The sequence below is a fragment of the Gavia stellata genome, chromosome 2 (genome assembly GCF_030936135.1).
Source record: "Gavia stellata isolate bGavSte3 chromosome 2, bGavSte3.hap2, whole genome shotgun sequence".
NCBI classification, from domain to species: domain Eukaryota; kingdom Metazoa; phylum Chordata; class Aves; order Gaviiformes; family Gaviidae; genus Gavia; species Gavia stellata.
This window is the reverse complement of record NC_082595.1, coordinates 72,768,009-72,787,756: the sequence shown is the minus strand read 5'-3', so window position 1 is coordinate 72,787,756 and position 19,748 is coordinate 72,768,009. Positions and strand designations below refer to the sequence as shown.

Sequence of the window (19,748 nt, the reverse complement as noted above, 5' to 3'; positions counted from 1 at the left end):
TCTTCTCAAATGAAAGTTGGGGTACTTCAAAACAGAGATACTTTTCACAACAACAAAGAGCTCCACTAATTATTATTGGCCAAAAGGCCAGGTGTGCAACTGTGATTGCCCTAGGGTGTTACTAAGGTACTAAGTTTCTTTTTTGGTCAGGTGCAGCGTGGTGCAGCGTGGTTTCCCGGGTCATGGTTACACAAGCTTGTGACAGTGAAGCTTGAAGACTCAAGCCTGCTGGGTGATTTTTCGGTGGCACTGTGCAGGATAGCATTCTCTTTTTGTTTAACTGTCTCCAAGGTATCTGGCTTCACTTTTTAAAGTTACACTGCTGGCACAAATCCACAAGGCATTATTAAAAAAAATGGAGCAGGAGGGGAGCATAGAAAAAACTTAGCTAAATGGTTTCCACTCTGTGATTTTCTCTCTTGTGAAAAGAAACTCGTCAGTAGCAGGCAGATGTGTTGCTCCTCCATGTTTTTCAATGATGAGCTGGCACTGATTTTTAGATTTATTAATAAAAACATGAATAGTATTACCAGCTGCAGCTTTTTTTGAATTCAGAGAAAATACCCTGTTGCTGCTTCATTAAATACATTTTGTTGTTGTCATCCCCATGTATTTTTATCATCATTTGCTTTGAACCTTTTACATTAAAGTTATTACTTTTAACCAACAACCCAGTGTTTTAAGAATACATAAATACATTTATTTAAAAGAAAACTGGTAAGTGAAAATCCCTTTTATCCCACTTTTTTCCATTTGGAGAAGCTACTGCAGTATTGTAAATCATCTCAGTTTTGGCACAGCAGAAACATGTCAGTACTTAAGAGCTTACTACTGGCAATGAGAAATACATGTGTGAGATTCCTGGGTGTTTACTACCAATAAAATAGTTCAGAAAAAAAGGTTACTTTTCAAAATGGCTTTATTCATGCGAAAGGGGAGACAACGTTCAGCTGATGCCTATTTGAGCCTGAGTTTTTCTTTATTTGAATCTGGTTCTTCTGTTCCGCTGGTGAGCGCACTGGTGATGGCAAGGCCGTGCAATGCACAGAGAGCCTCATAGCCAGGGGTTCGGTAACAAAGTGCAACCCTTGCAATTATCAGGCTTTAAGGTTGTTCAAAGGGTAGCTCGTCGCAGCACGCTGGCATCCTTTGCATTTACAGCTGGTTTGGGGGCTTTCTCCTTTGTAGACTTTGCTGTTTGGGGAGCACAAGACAGGTACACAGGCATCAGGGGATATGTAGATTGCAGCGTGTCTGGCTTAAATTCCTTAGAGCTGCACTCAGCAACCTGCATGCGTCAATACAGTCATTAAAACCACCTGGTGGGTTTATGGCCGCCTGCGTAGCTGCAGAGATTACACTATCGCTCCCTTTTCAAATCCTTGAAGTCTCCCCGGCCTCCGAAGAGAGGCATTTATACACGGCCCCCCCCATCACCGCATGGCCCTTGCCGACAGGCGAGCCCTCCGCGCCGGGGGCCGAGGCCGAGGCCGAGGCCGAGGCCGAGGCCGAGGCCGGAGTCGGGGTGACGGATCCCCCGGGGCCGCTCCGACCCACCGCCGAGCTCCCGGGTACGCCCTGTCCCGCGCCTTTCCAAATACTTTCCTCTGCGCACTCGCGGCAGAGACACAAATCAGCCGGATAAAGGTTACGAGGGGAAGCAAATACCTAAGTAGAAGCGGGCACGCATCAGAAAACAGCGCTGTTCTTATTCACGGCAAACGCTGAGAGCAACCAGCGCTGACTGACCGGCAGCAGAGAGAGGTCCCGCCCGGGCCCGCCAGGCGGCAGCCTGCCTCCGGGCCCTGCCGCCACCTGCCGCCACCGCCTCCCGCGGCGCGGAGAGAGGATACCAGGGCGAGACGGACCTCCGACTCGATGGTGAAACGAGGGAGGCGGGGCGCTCTAGGCGGCCGCGCCGCACTCTATGGTGTAATGGGAGGAGCGGCGGGGCACAGCGGACGGCCCCGGCCCGGCGGTCTTGGCGCCTTCTGCGGGCACGATGTCGCCTCCGAAAGGTGAGGGCGGCGGCGCGGCGCGGAGCGAGGCGGCGCGCGTTGGTTAGAGGGGTACCGCGGCTCTCGGAGGGAGGTACGGCCGGAGAAGGGGGCCAATCCCGCCCCCCCCTCCCCCGCCAAGAGGAAGCACGACCCGCGCGCCGGCGGCTCCCCGCTGCCTCCCCCGCTGCAGAGGGAGTGGAACTGTCCTCCCCGCCGGGGGCTGCGGTGCCGGGCGCCACCACCGCGGGCGCGGGGGGAAGGGGCTGTGAGGGGCCGCGCCGGGGAGGGGCTCTCCCCCCCGCCCCGCCTTCCCGCCCTCCCGCTCTCCTCCCGCCGCCTGTGCCCGGCGTGGCCCGGGGCCGGCGGGGGCCGCGCGACGCGACCGCCGCCTCTCCGGCGTGTGGGAGGCGCCGTCTGGGGGGACAGAGGGCGGCCGCTGCCGCCCATCGGGCGGTGGATGCTCCCGTGCCGGGGCTCGCCGGGCCACCGGTGGCGCCTCCGCCTTTAGGACCACCCTCAGCCGCAGCCGTCTCCGGAGCGGTGGCGCCTCTGTCGCCGGTCCCGCTCTGGGGGCGTTTGAACGCGGCGCGAGGCTTTTGGGGCTTAGCCCGAGGCCCTGAGGCCCAGGCCGTCAGTGCACCCGGGCACCCCCCTGCTCCTCGGCACCCACCCTGCGGGTGACGCAGGTGTCCCTAAAAACACCGCCGGACCCTGGGTCTCTGTTGGAGCCCCGGCGGTCTCGAAGCCAGAGCCCTCGGGCAGGCCAGGTGGGCTTAAACCCTTCAGGAAGGCGACGCCTGTCCCTCTGCCCGCTTCCCCCACGGGGCTCCTCGACTCTTGGCAGCAGGCTTGGTGGGGATGAGAAGGGGGGAACCCCAGGAGCAGGAGGGTTTCCCGCGGCCTGTGTAAGGCCGGGTCTGAGGTGCCCACCGCTCCAGCTGCCTTTGGCAGGCTGCTCGGCCCTACTTCAAGTGCCAGGCTTGGCCTTGGGCTGCCGTTTGAAAGAGCGCTGGCGGAGTGGTTAGATGAGCTGTGGAGGTGTGTGGGAGGCCTGCATGTATATCCTGAGGCTTTTGGCCTGTCTGGTCCCTTTTGCTGGAAATTGTTTCATTTGAGCGGGATTTGCTGAAGCCAGTGAGGGAAACTCTGGGAAAGAATTAACAGCTTCTTTTAGCTGCTTTTTTTTTTTTTTTTTTGAAGCTGGTCTAAGTTCAGACTTACCAGCAGAAGATATGGGTGCCCCAGCTATACTTGCCTTCTGCGCCCAGTGCTGCACTGGTACTCATGCAGACGTGTGAGCCAGGCTGGAGAAATGTTAAGGCTGACAACTAACTACAAATAGCTTTTTACATAACGCTAGAACTATCTAGTATAGTCACTAGATTCATTATGTCCTGCTGCATTCGGTTTACCCAAGTTTGCAAACTGTTGCCAAATCGAGGCATTTACTTATTTTTTAAAGAGTAGTTAATATAGGCAAGGATTAAATTTAGTTTTAGTTCGGTCGTGCATAGACTTAAAATCTTAATGTGTAAAACCACATTGTTAATATAATTTCTGTCAGCATTAAAATATCATTAGAAAATACATTTTTGTAAAACTGGACTGGGTTAATTTTATTTTCTGGTTGTTATGCCCTTGGATTCCCACCACCCCTCCCCGCAATCCAAACTTAATTTGAAAATGGATTATAGCTGTAAGTCTCTTCTAAGCATTGTTAGTCCAAAAACTAATTGGCTCTACCTTTTAAAAGTGGTTACTGACGTGGGTAAGATTTTTATCTATAAGGAAGTAGCTAATTTAAGTGATTGCAGCAGCAGGAGGTATTAACTGTACCTTGCAGAAATGTTGTGCAATAGAAGACATCACTGGCTTGAAAGAAAAATAAACCAAAACATCGGTTGCGCTGGATTCAGCAATTCATTCCCGTATTAAATGAACAAATTTATTACAGATCTGCCTGGAGCTTATCTGTTAGCTCATTCACTAGTCAGCAGAGGAACATAAACTTATACCAGTTAAAGTACGTTTCTTTAGGACATTCAGAACATGACAGATAATGGCCCGGAAGATGCTGCCGAATGACCAACATCCACCCGTCAGATGCTATACATAACAAAGAATAATTTACCAGTTTGAAAAATGGTTTTGTAGACACCACACATTTGCTAATGTCTCGTGTTGTAGGTCATGCCTTCATGCAGAGAAGTCCTGTTTGGAGTCATGCGTGGTTCTCTTCACTGATACAGATGCAGTCTTAGCCATTCTGTGACATGGGAAGGAACTGGTGTGGCCTGGCCACGTCCACCCGATGAAACTCTTAGGCCTTAGAGGAGAGCGGTTTTATGAAAAACTGCTTTTCACCAGTAGATCTGGAACAGACTCACTCCCAAATTATGCAGGACAGTAGTTGGTCCAGGGCAAAACTGTTAGAAGAATTGCTACTGTTGTAGGAGTATAGCAGTGGGGAAGATAAGAGGGGAAAACACAGATGATAAGTAGTCCTTGTATGATTTAATTTACTTGAATAGCTATAAATTTAGTGTTTTCTACAGAGAATAATTTTTCAAGAAAGCCCTTTGCATGAGGTCCCATCACCCTTCTGAGAAAAACTCTCTTCTTTTACTAACTTAGGTGGAAAACAAGGCTGGAAAAAAACGCTGCCTTATTAAGATTCGCTAGATTGATTCCCTTCTTTGCTGATACTGAACTTTTCCTATCTCTTTGCTTTTACTGGTCTGCCAACACTCTTTGTGTCAGACTTCAGTATACTATGTGGAGAGGGTCAGCTGCCGTTTCAGAGCGAGCACTTACTGTCAGCTAAAGAGCAGGAGAGCACAGAAAGACTTTTTGATTACTATTAGATAAATAGCAGTCTATGATTAGTTTTCCTAGAATGAAGGATGATTATGAGGGCAAGAGGACATCTTATTTTCAAACACCTGGAGTTCCTATACAAGCTTCTTTTAGAAGAGACTTTAAATTTAAAACTTGAACTTTTTATAGGAAGTGTTTCACAACATTGTAATTCTTGTATGCTGCTACAGTAGTATTTGATACAGTCCTCCAGCTGCAGAACACCCTGTTTCAGTTCTTAAATTAAAATAAAGGGCATGCTGAGTTGTTATCTTTGTTTTCTTTCAGAAAATGTCAGCTTACTGTTCAAGTTGTACTGCCTCACAGTGATGACCCTGGTTGCTGCAACATACACAGTTGCATTGCGGTACACAAGGACAGTGGAGACAGAACTCTACTTTTCAACAACGGCTGTGTGCATCACTGAAGTTATTAAGTTGTTCTTGAGTGTAGGCATCTTGGCTAAGTAAGTATGGGAATGCTAATCAGTATTTTGAAACTGAATCCTTGCTTCTAACCTCAGATTCTCAGATAGCAAAGTACAGATACATTTGAGAATGTGGCTGGATAGTCATGCTGTGGAAGAGTCATTTTAGAGTGGGTTAGAGCCTGTGAGTCCTCCTCAACTGAAACTGCTTTGTAAACAGCACAGTATTCAGGTGTGTCCTTTCTGCATATTTTCTATTTTTGTATGCTTTGGAATAGGTTCAAAATGTCAGCATGGATTATCTGCGATGTTTTGGGTCTTTAAAATATTGGTGTAGATGAAAGCTGGACTGTGAGCCATCGTCTGCTGAGTTTTATATAAAATTGTAATGTTCCTACTCATAAATTTTCCCAAACACTGTTACAGACAGACATTTTGCTGTCTCTGTTAACCTGGAGAATCAATGCTGAAAGGCTGTGGTCAGAAAATATTAGAGTTTCTATAATCCCAGACTACCGCTAAGAACTAGAACTTTAGTCCACACGTGAGCATCTGAAGTAGGGAGGCCATCAGTCTGCTGTCTTTCCTCTCAGCTTCCCTGTGCTACATCCTTCCTTGGAAGAATCTTTATATTCTGGACTTTTCCAAAGCCCAGTTCTTGCTGTTGTGGTAGAATTTGTTCTTTCAGGGTCTCTGCCTATCTCTTTGTGGCTTTTGGTACATCAGAAGGCTGGCTGTTTTGTGCTAGAGGATAATTAAGTCACATGGTGTACTTCAGATTTTTATCAGGTCTTTTCTACTTAACATCAAAATGGCTTTTTACTTGCTTTAGAAATGAGACAATATTTGAATTTGGTAAGGCAGCTGTGGCAAACTGCCTTTGGTTTAACCTTTTAATAAGCGTAACGCGTTAGAAAAGGCAAGTGTGACCAGTGGCAAATTTCTATTTTTCATTTTACACACCCTGGGCTTCCCACTCTGCCAGCACAAAAAGTTGGCAGAAGTGTCTCTGCTGGTGAGTGGTTGTGCTGTGGTTCTCCCAGCGTTGTGGCCAGTGTGGATCCTGATCCAGCCTGCTGTCTGGAGACTGCAGCAGCCCACGTTTCTTAATAGTGAGGGACCTGTGGGTGGCATTTGGTAGCCTTACCTGTTTGTGTGATTTCTCAGATCTGTTCTTTTGCACCTGGGACCCAGGCTGTTTATAGTATACCAGAGAGGCCGAGTTCAGCAGTGTCAGCAATCTCCTTTTGTTAAGGGTTGGTAATATTGTGTTCATTAAATGTATGAATGGTCTTTTTGCTTGAAATAATTAAAAAGACAATTACTTTTAACTCGGAAGTCTATTATGTTTTTAGAAGAGCCCTGCACAGCCAAAAATCCATGTAGCCCATCGTATTCCCTTTGACAGTAGTCAGCAGAGGATGCTTAGACCAGAAGTACAGGCAATAGGGTAAGCACGGGCTGAACTTTCCTTAGCTGGTGGCAGAAGCTTATGGATTTCCCAGCCTGGATGCTGTGTGCACACCGATCCTGTCCTCTGTGAGATTGTCCAGTTTCTTTTTTGAACTGTTAGTCCCTACTGTACCTGTGAAATGACTTCTGCAATATAATTACACAGTATATGAAAAAGTAATTTTTAATAAACACTTTTCCTAGCAGTTTCACTAGATTCTGTCTTCTTGTGTTGACAGATACAATTAATAATCTTTCCCCCTTCATTTTTATTTTCATTTATCTACAGATCTGTATTGTGTTTTCATCACTTATTTATTTTCTAAGCTGGGAGTCCTAGTCTAATTTTTCTGTGATCATCCTAGTACCCATCTCCACAGCATTTCCAGTATTGTTACATCCCTTTTGAAACAGGATCCAGAGCTGCATGCAGCATTCAGGATGTGAACATGCCGTGGCATTAGACAGAGAGGTGAAGGTGCTTTCTGTCTTGGTCTCAGTTCCTTTCCTAAGGATTCATGACATTCTGCTCATTTCTCTGAACACAGCTGAGCCTTGAGCTGGCACTGTTGGAGAGCTGCTTGAATCTTTTTCCCAAATGCTCATAGCTGGTTTAGAGACGAGTGCTGTATTTTTTGGGGTTGTCATTTCCTATTATTCTTTCTCATTTATTGACAACTGAGCTTTATTTGCCAGTTAAAATGGGATGAACCTGATTCACTGAGCTGTTTGAAGGTTATAATATCTATTCTGATCTGGTCAGCTAGTGGTTTGTTTTTTTGACAGAATCACTAAGGTTGGAAAAGACCTGTAAGATCATCAAGTCCAACCATCAACTAACACCACCATGCCCATTAAACCATGTCCCACAATGCCACGTCCACACGTTCCTTGAATGCCTCCAGGGATGGTGACTCCACCACTTCCCTGGGCAGCTTATTCCAGTGCTTCAACACTCTCTCAGTAAAGAAATTTTTGCTAATATTGAGCCCAAACCTCCCCTGGTGCAACTTGAGGCCATTTCCTCTTGTCCTGTTGCTAGTCACATGGGAGAATAGACCAACACCCACCTCTCTGCAACCCCCTTTCAGGTAGTTGTAGAGAGCAGTAAGGTCTCCCCTCAGCCTCCTCTTCTGCAGGCTAAACAACCCCAGTTCCCTCAGCCGCTCCTCATAAGACTTGTGCTCCAGACCCCTCACCAGCTTCGTCGCCCTTCTCTGGACACGCTCCAGCACCTCAATGTCCTTCTTGTAGTGAGGGGCCCAAAACTGAACACAGCATTCGAGGTGCGGCCTCACCAGTGCTGAGTACAGGGGCACGATCACCTCCCTGCTCCTGCTGGCCACACTATTTCTGATACAGGCCAGGGTGCCGTTGGCCTTCTTGGCCACCTGGGCACACTGCTGGCTCATCTTCAGCCGGCTGTCAATCAACACCCCCAGGTCCTTTTCTGCGGGGCAGCTTTCCAGCCACTCTTCCCCAAGCCTGTAGCGTTGCATGGGGTTGTTGTGACCCAAGTGCAGGACCCGGCACTTGGCCTTGTTGAACCTCATCCAATTGGCCTCGGCCCATCGATCCAGCCTGATCCTTTTCTCCGTAGTTGAGAGAGAGATGGGCACCAGCAGACGCTATTGATCAGGCCATGCTCACCTCTTCTTGGTAGGAGGTCTCGCTTACTGGTGGGTCTGAATGTCTGCCTTTGTTGTCCAGGTAACTGAGCTGTTTCTCAGATGGCAAAGGATCTGGTGAATTCTGCTCGGTGTAGTGACAGACCCTTCGGCAACTATTGAAAGTTTTCTTTTGGATGCCACATATAATTGAGTGTAATCAGCAAAATTTGCCAATTGAGTGTAATCAGCAAAATTTGCCAATTTCCTAGTAATCTCCCATTTTAGATCACTTATGAATATGCTGAACAGCATAAATTCCAGCAGAGTTTCCTTCAGTGTCTCCTTTACAGCTTCCTCCAGTTTTAAAGTCCTAACCAATTTGTCTTACCAAGGCAAGGTGCCTTTGTAGTTTAATCACCAGTTAGAAGGTGGAATACAATCTGTTTTTTTCTGTGCAGCGGGATACATTTGGGTGGGTATCGTTTTCTTTTCGAAACAGGCAGCATTCATTATTGCAATATACAGGATACTGGAGTATGACTCTCGCATTGTTCCGGCTGCAGAATTAGTTTTCTTACACTGTGACTTCACTGTGTTTACTTTTAAGGTTTCTCCTGGAAGGCACATTGAATGGATGAATGCCAAAAATTGTCTTTCAAAGGAGAAGTTTATGATAGTATAAGCTGTGTTAATTGTTTGCTCAACTGAACTTCTTGTATTTATTTAAATTTATCCAATTCGCCATCTGGTAATTACATTGTCTACATTCTTAGATAGCACATAATTAATTAGCAATGGATGAAGAAAAGTAGACCTGATTTGCAAACTCTAGTTTTAACTTCAGGTTTTCTAACAAATGCATGTTTCTGTTGCAGACCTGATTGTTGTTAGTGTGTCTCAGCTATTCAGACCTATGAAGAAAACAGAATGTTTTTTAAGTTGAATCTTGATCAACATCAAGAACGCTGAATTCAAGCTAGATCATTTTTTATTTTTTTATTTGAATATGCAGTGTACATCTTTGGGCACCTTATTTTGCATTATCAGCTGTACACAGAGGCTTGGTTAAATTCTTTTTTGTGTAGATTTAAATCTGTGTCCACATGATCTTTGTACTGAATTCAGCTTACAGTTAGCGATTCTTGGTAAGTGCATGCTTCAGAAAGCACACCCGCTGCAAAGATGAACTATTAGATAGTTCATCTTCTTGTTCTCAAAAACTAAGGTGAAAATGGTGCTTACTGGACATCTGTTATTCTTCATTGCTGAAATTCCATGCTGGAAGTCAAAGCAGACACAAACTACTACTACTGCTGTGATTTGACTTTAAACATTTGATCAGCTGATTCACCGAGCATGGTCTGGGACAGAAGCAGGTAGAGTTTAAATATTATTTTCTTGTTCAACAGCCTACCTTAGTAGCGACAAGTAGAAGAAGCCACTACTGTGTGGTATTTGTTGACTTATTCTCACAGAGTAGAACTATAGCTGTGCTAATTATATTTTATTTGCAGTTAGACATTTGAGATAGAAACACTTTAGTCCAGCTGTACTTGGGTATTACCAGGGACTCTAGGTTTTCTTGTACATCTTCTCTCCCAGTGCTGGGCAATATAATAAATACATTGAGGAATAAGTAAACCAACAATTTTGCCTATAATGTCAATGACTCATAACATTTTATGCAGCTCTGTGTCTAGTGCAACTAACCATGGTGAGATGTAGCATGAACTCTTCCCTTCCTTGTATTGCAAACTTCACTTTAAGTGCTACTTGTCTATAGATTTTCATGTCAATGGTTGTCCCTTGTGGCCAGACGTGTCTTGCAAAAGACCTATGTGACACGCTTGGTGTCACCACGTCTGTCCCAAGCAAAGTGTCCCCTTAAGTTAGGAAAGAGCTTGGCATGTGACCTTACTTGTACAACAAGAGTGGGGGAAACCATACTCACCTCTGTTTGGTAACTGTACTGCCCCTGACTCTGGTTTTTTGTGTGTGCTCTCTGTTATGGGAAAATGACAAAAAGAATCCCTTGCAGCTGCCTGTATAAAGACTGCTCTCACTACAAAGAAAGAAAAGGAGGTACATGCTTGGTGCCAGGCAGGGAGGAAGGCAAGGGAGGAGAGAAATTTGGATGGAAGGATCATGAGAGGATATAGTCCATAGGTCTCTGGAGAGGAAAAGCTTAAGAACCTGGAGCACAGAGTCAGGGGCTGATCAGGAATGGAAAATATGCAGGAACAAGGTGGTTAATAAAGGAGCCTGGGACATAGAGAAATTGCTAATTTTGGTAATTGCTAATAAGAGTTTGGGGCAGGTAGATGACGTACTTTTGTGAAAAAGAAAAGGTGGGACGTGGGTGAAATGTGGCGAACTGAGCTCCTGGAGCACTGAGGAGGATGTGAGCCATTTGTTCATATGCACGTGTAATGGAAGCAAAAGGAGCGTTAAATTCAAGAGCAATAGAGGCTGCAAGTTGAGAGGCCTGTGGGAGGGGATGGGAGGGATTTTGGATGTTGGTATTTGACAGTGGCCAAGCGAGAGAAGGATGGAAAGCGGGAACGTGGGACCTGGGGAGAGCTGGGAAGGGAACTGGAGGACTTGAGTAGCAGCGACAAGTAAGCAAGAAATGTCAGATTGATGTAAAAATGATAAGGGAGAACTAGCAATGCAGAGGTCACCTTTAATAAGCTGAGGAGTAAGCCGCAAAAGGGGACAGCATCAAGAAGCAACACGTTCTTCGCCATTGCCTGCTCTTCCGCAGGCATGTAATTACATGAATCGCATTGTAATTACGTGAAGATGTGTGAAGATGCAAGGCGACAGGGAGCTGCCACACACCCGCCAGACCTCTTCACATGTGTGCTGGTGCCAGTCCAGTGTCTCCCGCAGGGCAAGCGAGAAGAGGAACCCAGGGCTGGCTGAGGAATGAGAGGTGTTTCCAGCTCAGTAGTGTGCAAGGGTACAATTTTTTTTGGCTGTACTGTGAGACCCAGTTTAAAGGGGTTCTGGAAAATCACAGGCATTTGACATCCCACACAAATATTAATACCAAAAAAAAAAGGAGGGGTGGGGGGAAATGACAGCCTTCTGTCCCACTGCCTGTATACTTAGCGACTTATTCTACTGTTTACAGTGTTCATGGTTGTTGTTTACTTTATTACACATTAATGCATCTAATCTCCTGATTCCAGAATGTCTTCTTTGTCTTCACGGGTTCCTACTTGTTGATAACCTCACTGTTTTTTCCCAGTTAATTTTTCTTTAATGAGCAGAAGGTACAACTGATTGTTGAGAACAAATTTTCAGCCTTCCCAAAGCTTTCATTGATTTGATTTCTGTTTTCAAATATCAGTTTAAGAAGAGCCCTCAGTTATAGTAATATTTTATTTTGCAGAGAAACTGGAAGTCTGGCAAGGTTAATAACATCTTTGAAAGAAAATGTATTTGGAAGCCCTACAGAATTGCTAAAATTAAGCGTTCCGTCTTTGGTGTATGCTCTCCAAAACAATATGGCGTTTGTGGCTCTTAGCAACTTGGATGCAGCAGTCTATCAGGTAATACACGTTTTTGTCAGTAACTGATCTGTAAATACATTTCTCTTTACTGTTTCATGAGGCATGCGTGCTAGGTATCTGTCTGCCTAGCACACAGTACCCTCTCTAGCCTCAGTGTTAAAAGCCAAATGATGCTTTGCTATATTCAGAGCATACACGCCGTTGCAGTGCTCTGGCTTTCTGAGCTAACCTACTCACTGCTAGAGTCACTTCAAATTGACTTTGTAATTGGCGACAGTACAAAACCGCAAGGATCTATAGGAAATCAGTGAATATAAAATTTTGTCATTCTGTAGTTGAATTTTCTATTTTATTTTCTTGTTTTGGAGGAGTTTATAAAGCCACACCCTCTATGCTATATTCCCATCTTCTGTAGGTGACATACCAGCTGAAGATCCCTTGTACAGCTTTATGTACAGTCCTAATGCTAAACCGTACCCTTAGTAAGTTGCAGTGGTTCTCTGTCTTCATGCTGTGTGGTGGTGTTACCCTGGTTCAGTGGAAGCCTGCTCAGGCTACAAAAGTACAGGTAAGAGTTTACATTTTGTCACTTCACAATGAAAAATAAACTGCCTTATGCTTTGTATTTCACTTCACAGCAGCTGGGATTAAGGTAAAGTCTCTTACACTCCACAGAGCAGGATCCGTTTCCTATTTCCAGCCACTTCATCTACAACTTAAATGCAAGTTTGATCATTCACTTTCACATTTGTTGTGTACCAGTTCAGGCAGGCTTGTGGTATTGCTCCAGTCTCACTTGTTGGAAAGGCAGCTGATTGCTACAATTAGTATAAATTACCACAGTCTAATGCACCATCATAGGAGTATCTGAGTAATATATTGTTTCCAGCAGTTGGCCCTGGTGTCACTGTAATTGTTGGAGCAGAGAACTTGGAATCGAAGCACCTGGCGGCATTAGGAGTGAAACTCCAGTGCCTTCTGGGTGTGGGTATGTCATTTAAACACACGCTTCCGAGGCACTGACCTAATCCCGTTCCAGGAAGAAACAAGCGTCTTCTGTTTCTTAGGTCTTAGCTGCTGGTCAGCAGCATTAGTGGGAAAGGCAGGCCATGCTGCTGGGAAGACTGGCCACAGCCAAGTAGACTGTACCTCTGAGCACTGCAAGGGTTGATAGGAGTACATGCAGAGAGTGAAACGCCACACAGCTACGCTGAGCTAATCTGAAGGACAGCTCTGGCTAAGCAAGTACATTTTATAATGTAATGAAATGCTAGTAATTTTGCTGTATTTAATGAAGTAGCTCTGGAATTGATTGTTGTAAATTACTGAAGTGTTGCATCCTTTTTAAAATAACGGTCGATGTTGCAGGTGGAGCAGAATCCATGGCTAGGATTTGGAGCGATTGCTGTTGCTGTATTATGTTCAGGATTTGCAGGTATAGTATTATTTCCATACACAGGTCACACCAAAAGGACTGGAGAATTCATCATGTTTAAACCAGAACGTTCTACATTAGTTAACTATCTTCATTGATTAGAAGATAAAAAAGGACTTTATCTCCTCTGCCCATAATTATCTTCTACTTGCAGTAATTATGACACATTCATGACATGATTACTCCAGTTGTCAAGCAAATCACTACAAGCACATACTGTTGGTTCTACGTAATGCAACTTAGAAGGCTGGTTTGCAAGTGGAAGCGTCTTTCAAATGCTTGGAATTAATACTGTGGGGAACATCCATAATGACTCACTCAGTACAATTAATTTATCTACATCAATTTTATAAAGTTGGCTTTACAGTGAATAGCTCCCTTATGGTGATCGCATGAAATACTTGCATTTTTTTATAAGGGGAGCTGTGCTCCTCACTCAATTCTTGTGCTAGCTCAGCCCCAAAGTACACATTGCCGTAGTCTTGTATGTGGAAAAACTAAGTGAGATGCAGAGGGAGCATGAGTAAGGCAGAGAGGAAGATGAGTAACAGGAAGCCTAGGTAAACTCCATGAAGGATTTTTCGTTGTGGGTTTTGTTTGTTTGTTTGTTGTTTGGTGGTTTGGTTTTGGGTTGGTTTTTTTGTTGGTTTTTTTTTTTTTTTTTTTTTACAAACAGTATTTCCCCTCAGAGTAGTTTTTCCTCTGGCTTCTGCAGAAGGAGACCAGAGCTGGAGGACAAGTGAGCTGGTGCTAAGAAATAAGGAAATGCAAATTACTCACAGGGGCATATTTTCATATCTGTAAACTGGATTCTTCCCCCTCCCTCTGTAAGAAAACAAGGTACTATCACCCACCTCTAGTACCATACAATCCTGCAAGAATAATCTTGTGCCGTGCATACACGCTTGTTACTCTTGGAAAACATTTTGGCTGGCAGAGGGGAAAAGGAGGATGTCGTTCTTGTTTGGTGTCTTTTCAGTGAAATGGGCACTATGAAGCAGAAGTACTAAATAAGACTGTGTAGAGCTTGATCAGCTTTTCCTGGAAGGTTATAAATTTACTCATTTCAGTAGATGCTCCCAAGCCATGAGACAAAATATAGCATTCATAGTGAAGCCTTCAAAGTCTCCTGAAGTTCTCTAGCTTTCTCTGATCATGTGGGGAGATAGCTGTGCTTCTAAAGGTCTGCAAATTCAGACCATCGAAAAGGCTGATGCGGGCCCCTCCAGAGGATTTAGACACATACAGCTTTCTTCTGCAGCAAAAGGATTGCAGCTTGGGTGTTTCCTCACTGACAGCTGTAGCTTTGAGGCAGCTGGGAGGACAGAGTATTTCATCTTCCTTGTGCCCTTGGGGCTTTCCATGTTGAAAACATAAGTTCTATTCAAACTCCTTTCCTCTTCTTCCTTCCCCCACCCACATGAAGAAGTTACTTTGGCGTTAAACCTTCAGTTTCTGGACTGACCGTGTTAAGTGTTTTATATTATTACAGCAAAATCAGAAAAATTACGTGGTTTTGTCCCCTGGAGCTGGAAAAAAGTTTTTTCATCAAACTGCTGATCCTGTGGTAATTTCCAAGTGTCCGGGGGCCCAACAATACTTATAAGAGCATTGGACAAATATATAATGCCAGACCCTTAGTGACTTGAAAAGGTACTGAAGAATAATTTCTCCTAAATAGCACCCATTCTTTCCTTCATCCTGCCTAGTGGAGTGTTGGGGGTTTTTTATGCTTTTTTGGGAATCTGAAAGCATAATTTCATTGGCTTACTTGTTTTATAACAAGTTACAGTTTATAAAGTTTACAAGTATGCTTCCTATTCAAGCCAGATTTCTGGTGCATTGATTACATCTGGTTGTGCTCTGTGGGTCTTCTCAGCGGGCAGAAAACTCGAGATTGATTACTGTGGGTTCTTTTAAGCACTGCAATCACCAACAAGACTAGTTTTTTGTTGATGTTGTTTAGACTTTAAAAATGTATATTCGTATGAGATAAAAACAAACAGGGAAACATGGTATTACTATTTGAACACCTGAAATATCAATCTGTTCTCTAATTCATTCACCATGAATATTCCATATACTGTGTTAAATCATAAATTGCATTTTTCATGAATAAGAGTACCAAGACTTTCCTTGAAGCTAACTCTGTGATTTCAGGAGGAGGAATGTGTTCCTGGGGCTTCTAACCCACAGGACTTTTCTCTGTGCTGTCTTTGTCAGTTCCATACACTTTTCTTGTATCGTATGAAAGATCTTGGGTGACGTTAATCAGCGATAAGCATTTAGTCAGTAGGACTCGTACCAGAAAGTCATAGAAGTGTCTGAGAAGATTGGAGTCCTGCGAACTGTTGTCTGTGTTTTGAAATGCGGAGGAAATTTCAGAGATTAGCAGAGTCCTGGTGTGGGAGCAATGGTTAAGGCGGCAGCTGGTGATGGCCTTGTCGGCCTTTTACTCTGGCATACACCTCCCAAGTAGAATAATGAAAAAGGATTTGGGGAATTTCAGTAACGCAGAGCATAATAGTAATGCTCGTCAGCGTGGCACTGTGAACAAGAGCTTTAGATTAAAATGAATTCCATTTCCTCAAAACCAATCTGAAGTTTCAATTAAGAGAAGGCATAGGTTTTGATTTGCTCTTGTAATCAATCCCCTGAAGCTGTGGTTTCAGAACGTCGCCGCTCTGCCAAGTACTCTGCAAGCACAAGGCTTCCGAGGAATTTTCAGTCTCAGTACTGAGGTAATATAGTCCCACCCCTGTTTTTAAGTTTTTACTGCTAAGTATCCCAATGGAGGGGAAAGGAAAAAGTTCTACGTCATACTAAAATACATAAATACTGTCCTGGGTATAAAATTCCAGGTGCCAAGGTGAAATGCTTTTTTTCTGTTGTAGAATTGTACAGAAGAAGCTCTGCTGGACAGAAGCCTGGCAAATCAAACAGAAATGAGTAGTAGTTTCAATTGTCGATGAGGTTCATTGTTAAAACAACTGTAAAGAGAAATAGAATCTTTTTGGTGTTATGTACCCATTAAAATGATCCTATCCTGGAAAACACACATTAGCAGGATGTGTTTTTGGGCCTTCTGCATTGGGAACTTCTGTGAAATATATTATACCTGTCTGTAGGACAAGATGATTTCAGTACTCCTGTCTGGCTTTAAAACACTATGAAGCATGAATCATTAAAGATGACACTTCATCTCACGGAAACTTTTTTTTTTTGTAGGAGTTTATTTTGAGAAGGTCTTAAAGAGTTCGGATACTTCGTTGTGGGTGAGGAATATTCAGATGTACTTATCTGGGATTGTGGTGACTTTATTTGGTGTGTACATGTCAGACGGAGCCCAAGTTCTTGAGAAAGGGTTTTTCTATGGCTATACATACTACGTCTGGTTTGTCATCTGTAAGTATCTTGTGGCTTTAGGGTCTTGTTACATTGTTTTGTCTTTTTAACTATGATATAAGTGATTGCATGAAGCTACAAATTCAGTCTGATCCACTGTTCTTTACTGAGTTTTGAGGGTGGTTTTTTTTTTTTAAAGTATAATTATCTTGGAAATTATTCACTTTTTCAATTTAAAATTGTGCTGAAACAGCAGTCTAAATGACTGAGTAGTGAGTAGATAATCTTTAAATAAGTTGTATCTGATCTACTAGATGCCATGTAGACATGCCATTTTGCTGAATGTTGCATTACATCACCGATTAGGATGACGTAGCCCCAACAATGAGTACACCAGTGGAGTAAAATGCATCATTTCAAGAGTAACCTACTGCACCTTTACTAATAGAAGCATGTTATCTGCTTTCCAGTTCTTGCCAGCGTAGGTGGCCTCTACACATCAGTTGTTGTTAAGTACACAGACAACATTATGAAAGGCTTTTCTGCAGCAGCAGCCATTGTTCTTTCTACTGTGGCATCAGTCGTCCTCTTTGGCCTCCAGATAAGTAAGTGCCTTTTTGCCATTTGATTTGACCGTACACCCATGTTTCCTTCCTGGCTAGCAGGCTGTACGCAGTTCATATGTTTGCACCTCCTTTGAATTTTTCTGGTTTTAACTTAGTCTTCTCCAGGACTCTTATGCACTAACGTATCATCCCTGTTGTGTCACATAAGGTGCCTGATGATCCTGTGCTTTCAAAGGCATTCACAGTTAGTTCTTTCAGAGGCATCCTACAACCTCAAATGGAAGGGTTCTTTCCAATTTAAACAGCTTACAAGTTTATACGGCTTTATTCATGAATCACTTTTGGATGCAGTTTAGTGTGTGATACAGCTGTTTACCTGAGACTGCTGTTGATAAGTTATCATTTCTTGTTGGTTTTAGTACAGCCAGTGCCAAGTTAATTCCTCAGCTATTTCTGCAAGGGCTTTGCCACATCCCTGTTAAGTTATACCCACTACTGCGTTAACCTTTACCTTCCTTATTTGCTGTGGTCAACAGCATATGAGAGCGAGTCAAACAGCAGCTGGGGTCATGACTGATGGGGTGAATATTTTTGAAAGGAAACAGCAGATTGCTTTGGGCTGTCCTGCAACTACAAAGGGTTTTCTCCCTGATCAGTTCTGTGCCCGATACTGTACTCAGTAGCTCCTGCTCAGTCCTTCACTGTTTAGTTTTGGGCATTTTATACTTTCCTACCATAATCCAAAGATAGTATGGTGTGACGGTGGAAAAACTAGCTTCCTGATGTGGCATTAGTGAGATGAAACTTAAGGGAAGTTTGCATAAGGAGAAAATCATCAGTGTTTGGCTGAAAAAGAGTGCCTTAAAGCAAGTGATGAAAAACACAACTAGTTTAAAAACCACTTGGGCAGAACATTTTCTTGATACTTGACACAGATCAAACCTGGACTGGTGATCTTTTGGTGAATGCCTCATTAACAGTGTTTCCTAACCCTATCTAAAAGTGGAAAGGCAAACAAAGTGTGTTATCGCAGGCTACTTTATCACGTCCACTGTATCTTTATCGGTAATTGTAAAGTGAGCCTGTCAGATGGCATCTGGAACTGCAGGAGATGTCTCATGCTTGCTTTTCTGACCATCACCACGTTCTTGCTGATATGAGACTAACTGAAGTGGTGTGGGGGTTGTAAACACTCGAGAGTTCCCGGTGACAGAGGATGAGTGTGAATTCTGTGAATTATTAACAGCTTGTCCTGTTTAGTTGGGAGTAACTTTAATACTGTCCTTCAGATATCATCATAACTTACACAGCTTAGTCTTCTGAAGGTTTCTTCTTCTACAGAAGTGTTTATTTAAACTGTTTTGCCTTCTTTCAGCTGTTACCTTCTCCCTGGGTGCGCTCCTGGTGTGCGTTTCTATTTACCTCTATGGATTACCTCGACAAGACACCACAAAAATCCAGCCATCAGAGGCTAAGAGCTCAAAAGAGAGACTTGCTACTGTGTGACATTGTCCGTAAAAATGGACAGACAGACAAGAGAAAAAATGGACTTTAAAAAAACCTACATTTTTTAAAAATTAGCCTTAAGCTAGTCATGAAATGGTTTAAGTGGGATAGACTAAAAGCAGAAGTTAGTTCTGCGATACATGTGAAGTTTCCAGTGGCTGACGCTGAGGCTTACATCACCGCTGAGGAGCTGGATGGGTATTTTATTGAAGGTATTCTTCATTCGCATCAAACAATGAAGAGTCCTGCTTACAAGGAAAGCCGAATGAAGGAACTGAACACTCAGTTGTACATAATGTATATAATGGGGGGGAAGTTGGTTCTTTGTGTATTTGATAAACTGTCTTGCCCTTTGAGGGTGGAAATGCCCAAAAGCTTCATAAAAAAATCTATTAAAAAGAGCAATTACTGCCAGCATTTTCTCTTAAACTAGTTGGCAATTGCAGTTTGATTAACGACAGGAAAAGTTTCTCTTCTAGGTGCTACATATGAGATGATGCAACTCCACCAGGAATAACCATGCTTCAAACATCACTTACCTAGAAGTGATTAGAAGTAGCACTTGCTGTTTGGTTTAAAAAGTCAGAATGAAAGACTGGTGCTTAAGTTGCAGCTTTTCTTTCACTTTTCGCATGTTTTTTATACCTGATGTAGCTGGGAGAGGGATCTTCTATTCCATGTGTTTTGTCAAACCCCACTTGTACAGGGGAAGGTTCATATGTGTTCTTGTATCTCTGGCTTCAGTATGAGTCAACTCAAAGTGTCAGACTAGAAGATTTTTATCTGTATGTTTTCTCTTTAAAACTTTTTGTGCATACAGACTGATGCTTGAGAAGAGTTCCTGTAATGCATGTTAGGCTTTGATTTAATTTATGACTGCCAACTGTGTAATTTAAACCTCCTCCCTCATTTTTTGAGGCCTCACTCAATTCTACCCTTCCAGGAACTGCACCTCTGCATTGAGGGAAAAGTGACTAGTGCATTTGGGCAACTTGTTTTACGTTCAAAGTGGAGTCAGAAGTGTGACCAAGTT

At 43.7% G+C, this 19,748-nt stretch overlaps 1 protein-coding gene across 2 annotated transcripts; it reads left to right on the top strand.

The window, feature by feature from the left end:
- The first annotated feature begins 1,952 nt into the window (after positions 1 to 1,952).
- SLC35A1 (solute carrier family 35 member A1) lies at positions 1,953 to 19,141 on the top strand. 2 transcript variants are annotated; one of them, XM_059835439.1, is made up of 8 exons: positions 1,953 to 2,018; positions 5,145 to 5,322; positions 11,743 to 11,902; positions 12,279 to 12,431; positions 13,232 to 13,298; positions 16,527 to 16,703; positions 17,114 to 17,248; positions 18,585 to 19,141. In XM_059835439.1, the coding sequence occupies exons 1-8, from the start codon at positions 2,003 to 2,005 to the stop codon at positions 18,713 to 18,715; spliced, it is 1,017 nt and encodes a 338-aa protein (XP_059691422.1). In that variant the 5' UTR covers positions 1,953 to 2,002; the 3' UTR covers positions 18,716 to 19,141. The 2 variants fall into 2 exon arrangements, with proteins under 2 accessions (XP_059691422.1, XP_059691421.1); XM_059835438.1 differs by lacking the exon at positions 16,527 to 16,703 and having other exon boundaries at positions 1,978 to 2,018.
- Positions 19,142 to 19,748: the final 607 nt, after the last annotated feature.

What these genes read in the sequence shown, in the direction of transcription:
- SLC35A1 (XM_059835439.1), top strand. An exon ending in CTCAGGCTACAAAAGTACAG is followed by an intron (nt 12,432 to 13,231) that starts GTAAGAGTTTAC and finishes TCGATGTTGCAG; the next exon opens with GTGGAGCAGAATCCATGGCT. An exon ending in ATTATGTTCAGGATTTGCAG is followed by an intron (nt 13,299 to 16,526) that starts GTATAGTATTAT and finishes TTTTTTTTGTAG; the next exon opens with GAGTTTATTTTGAGAAGGTC.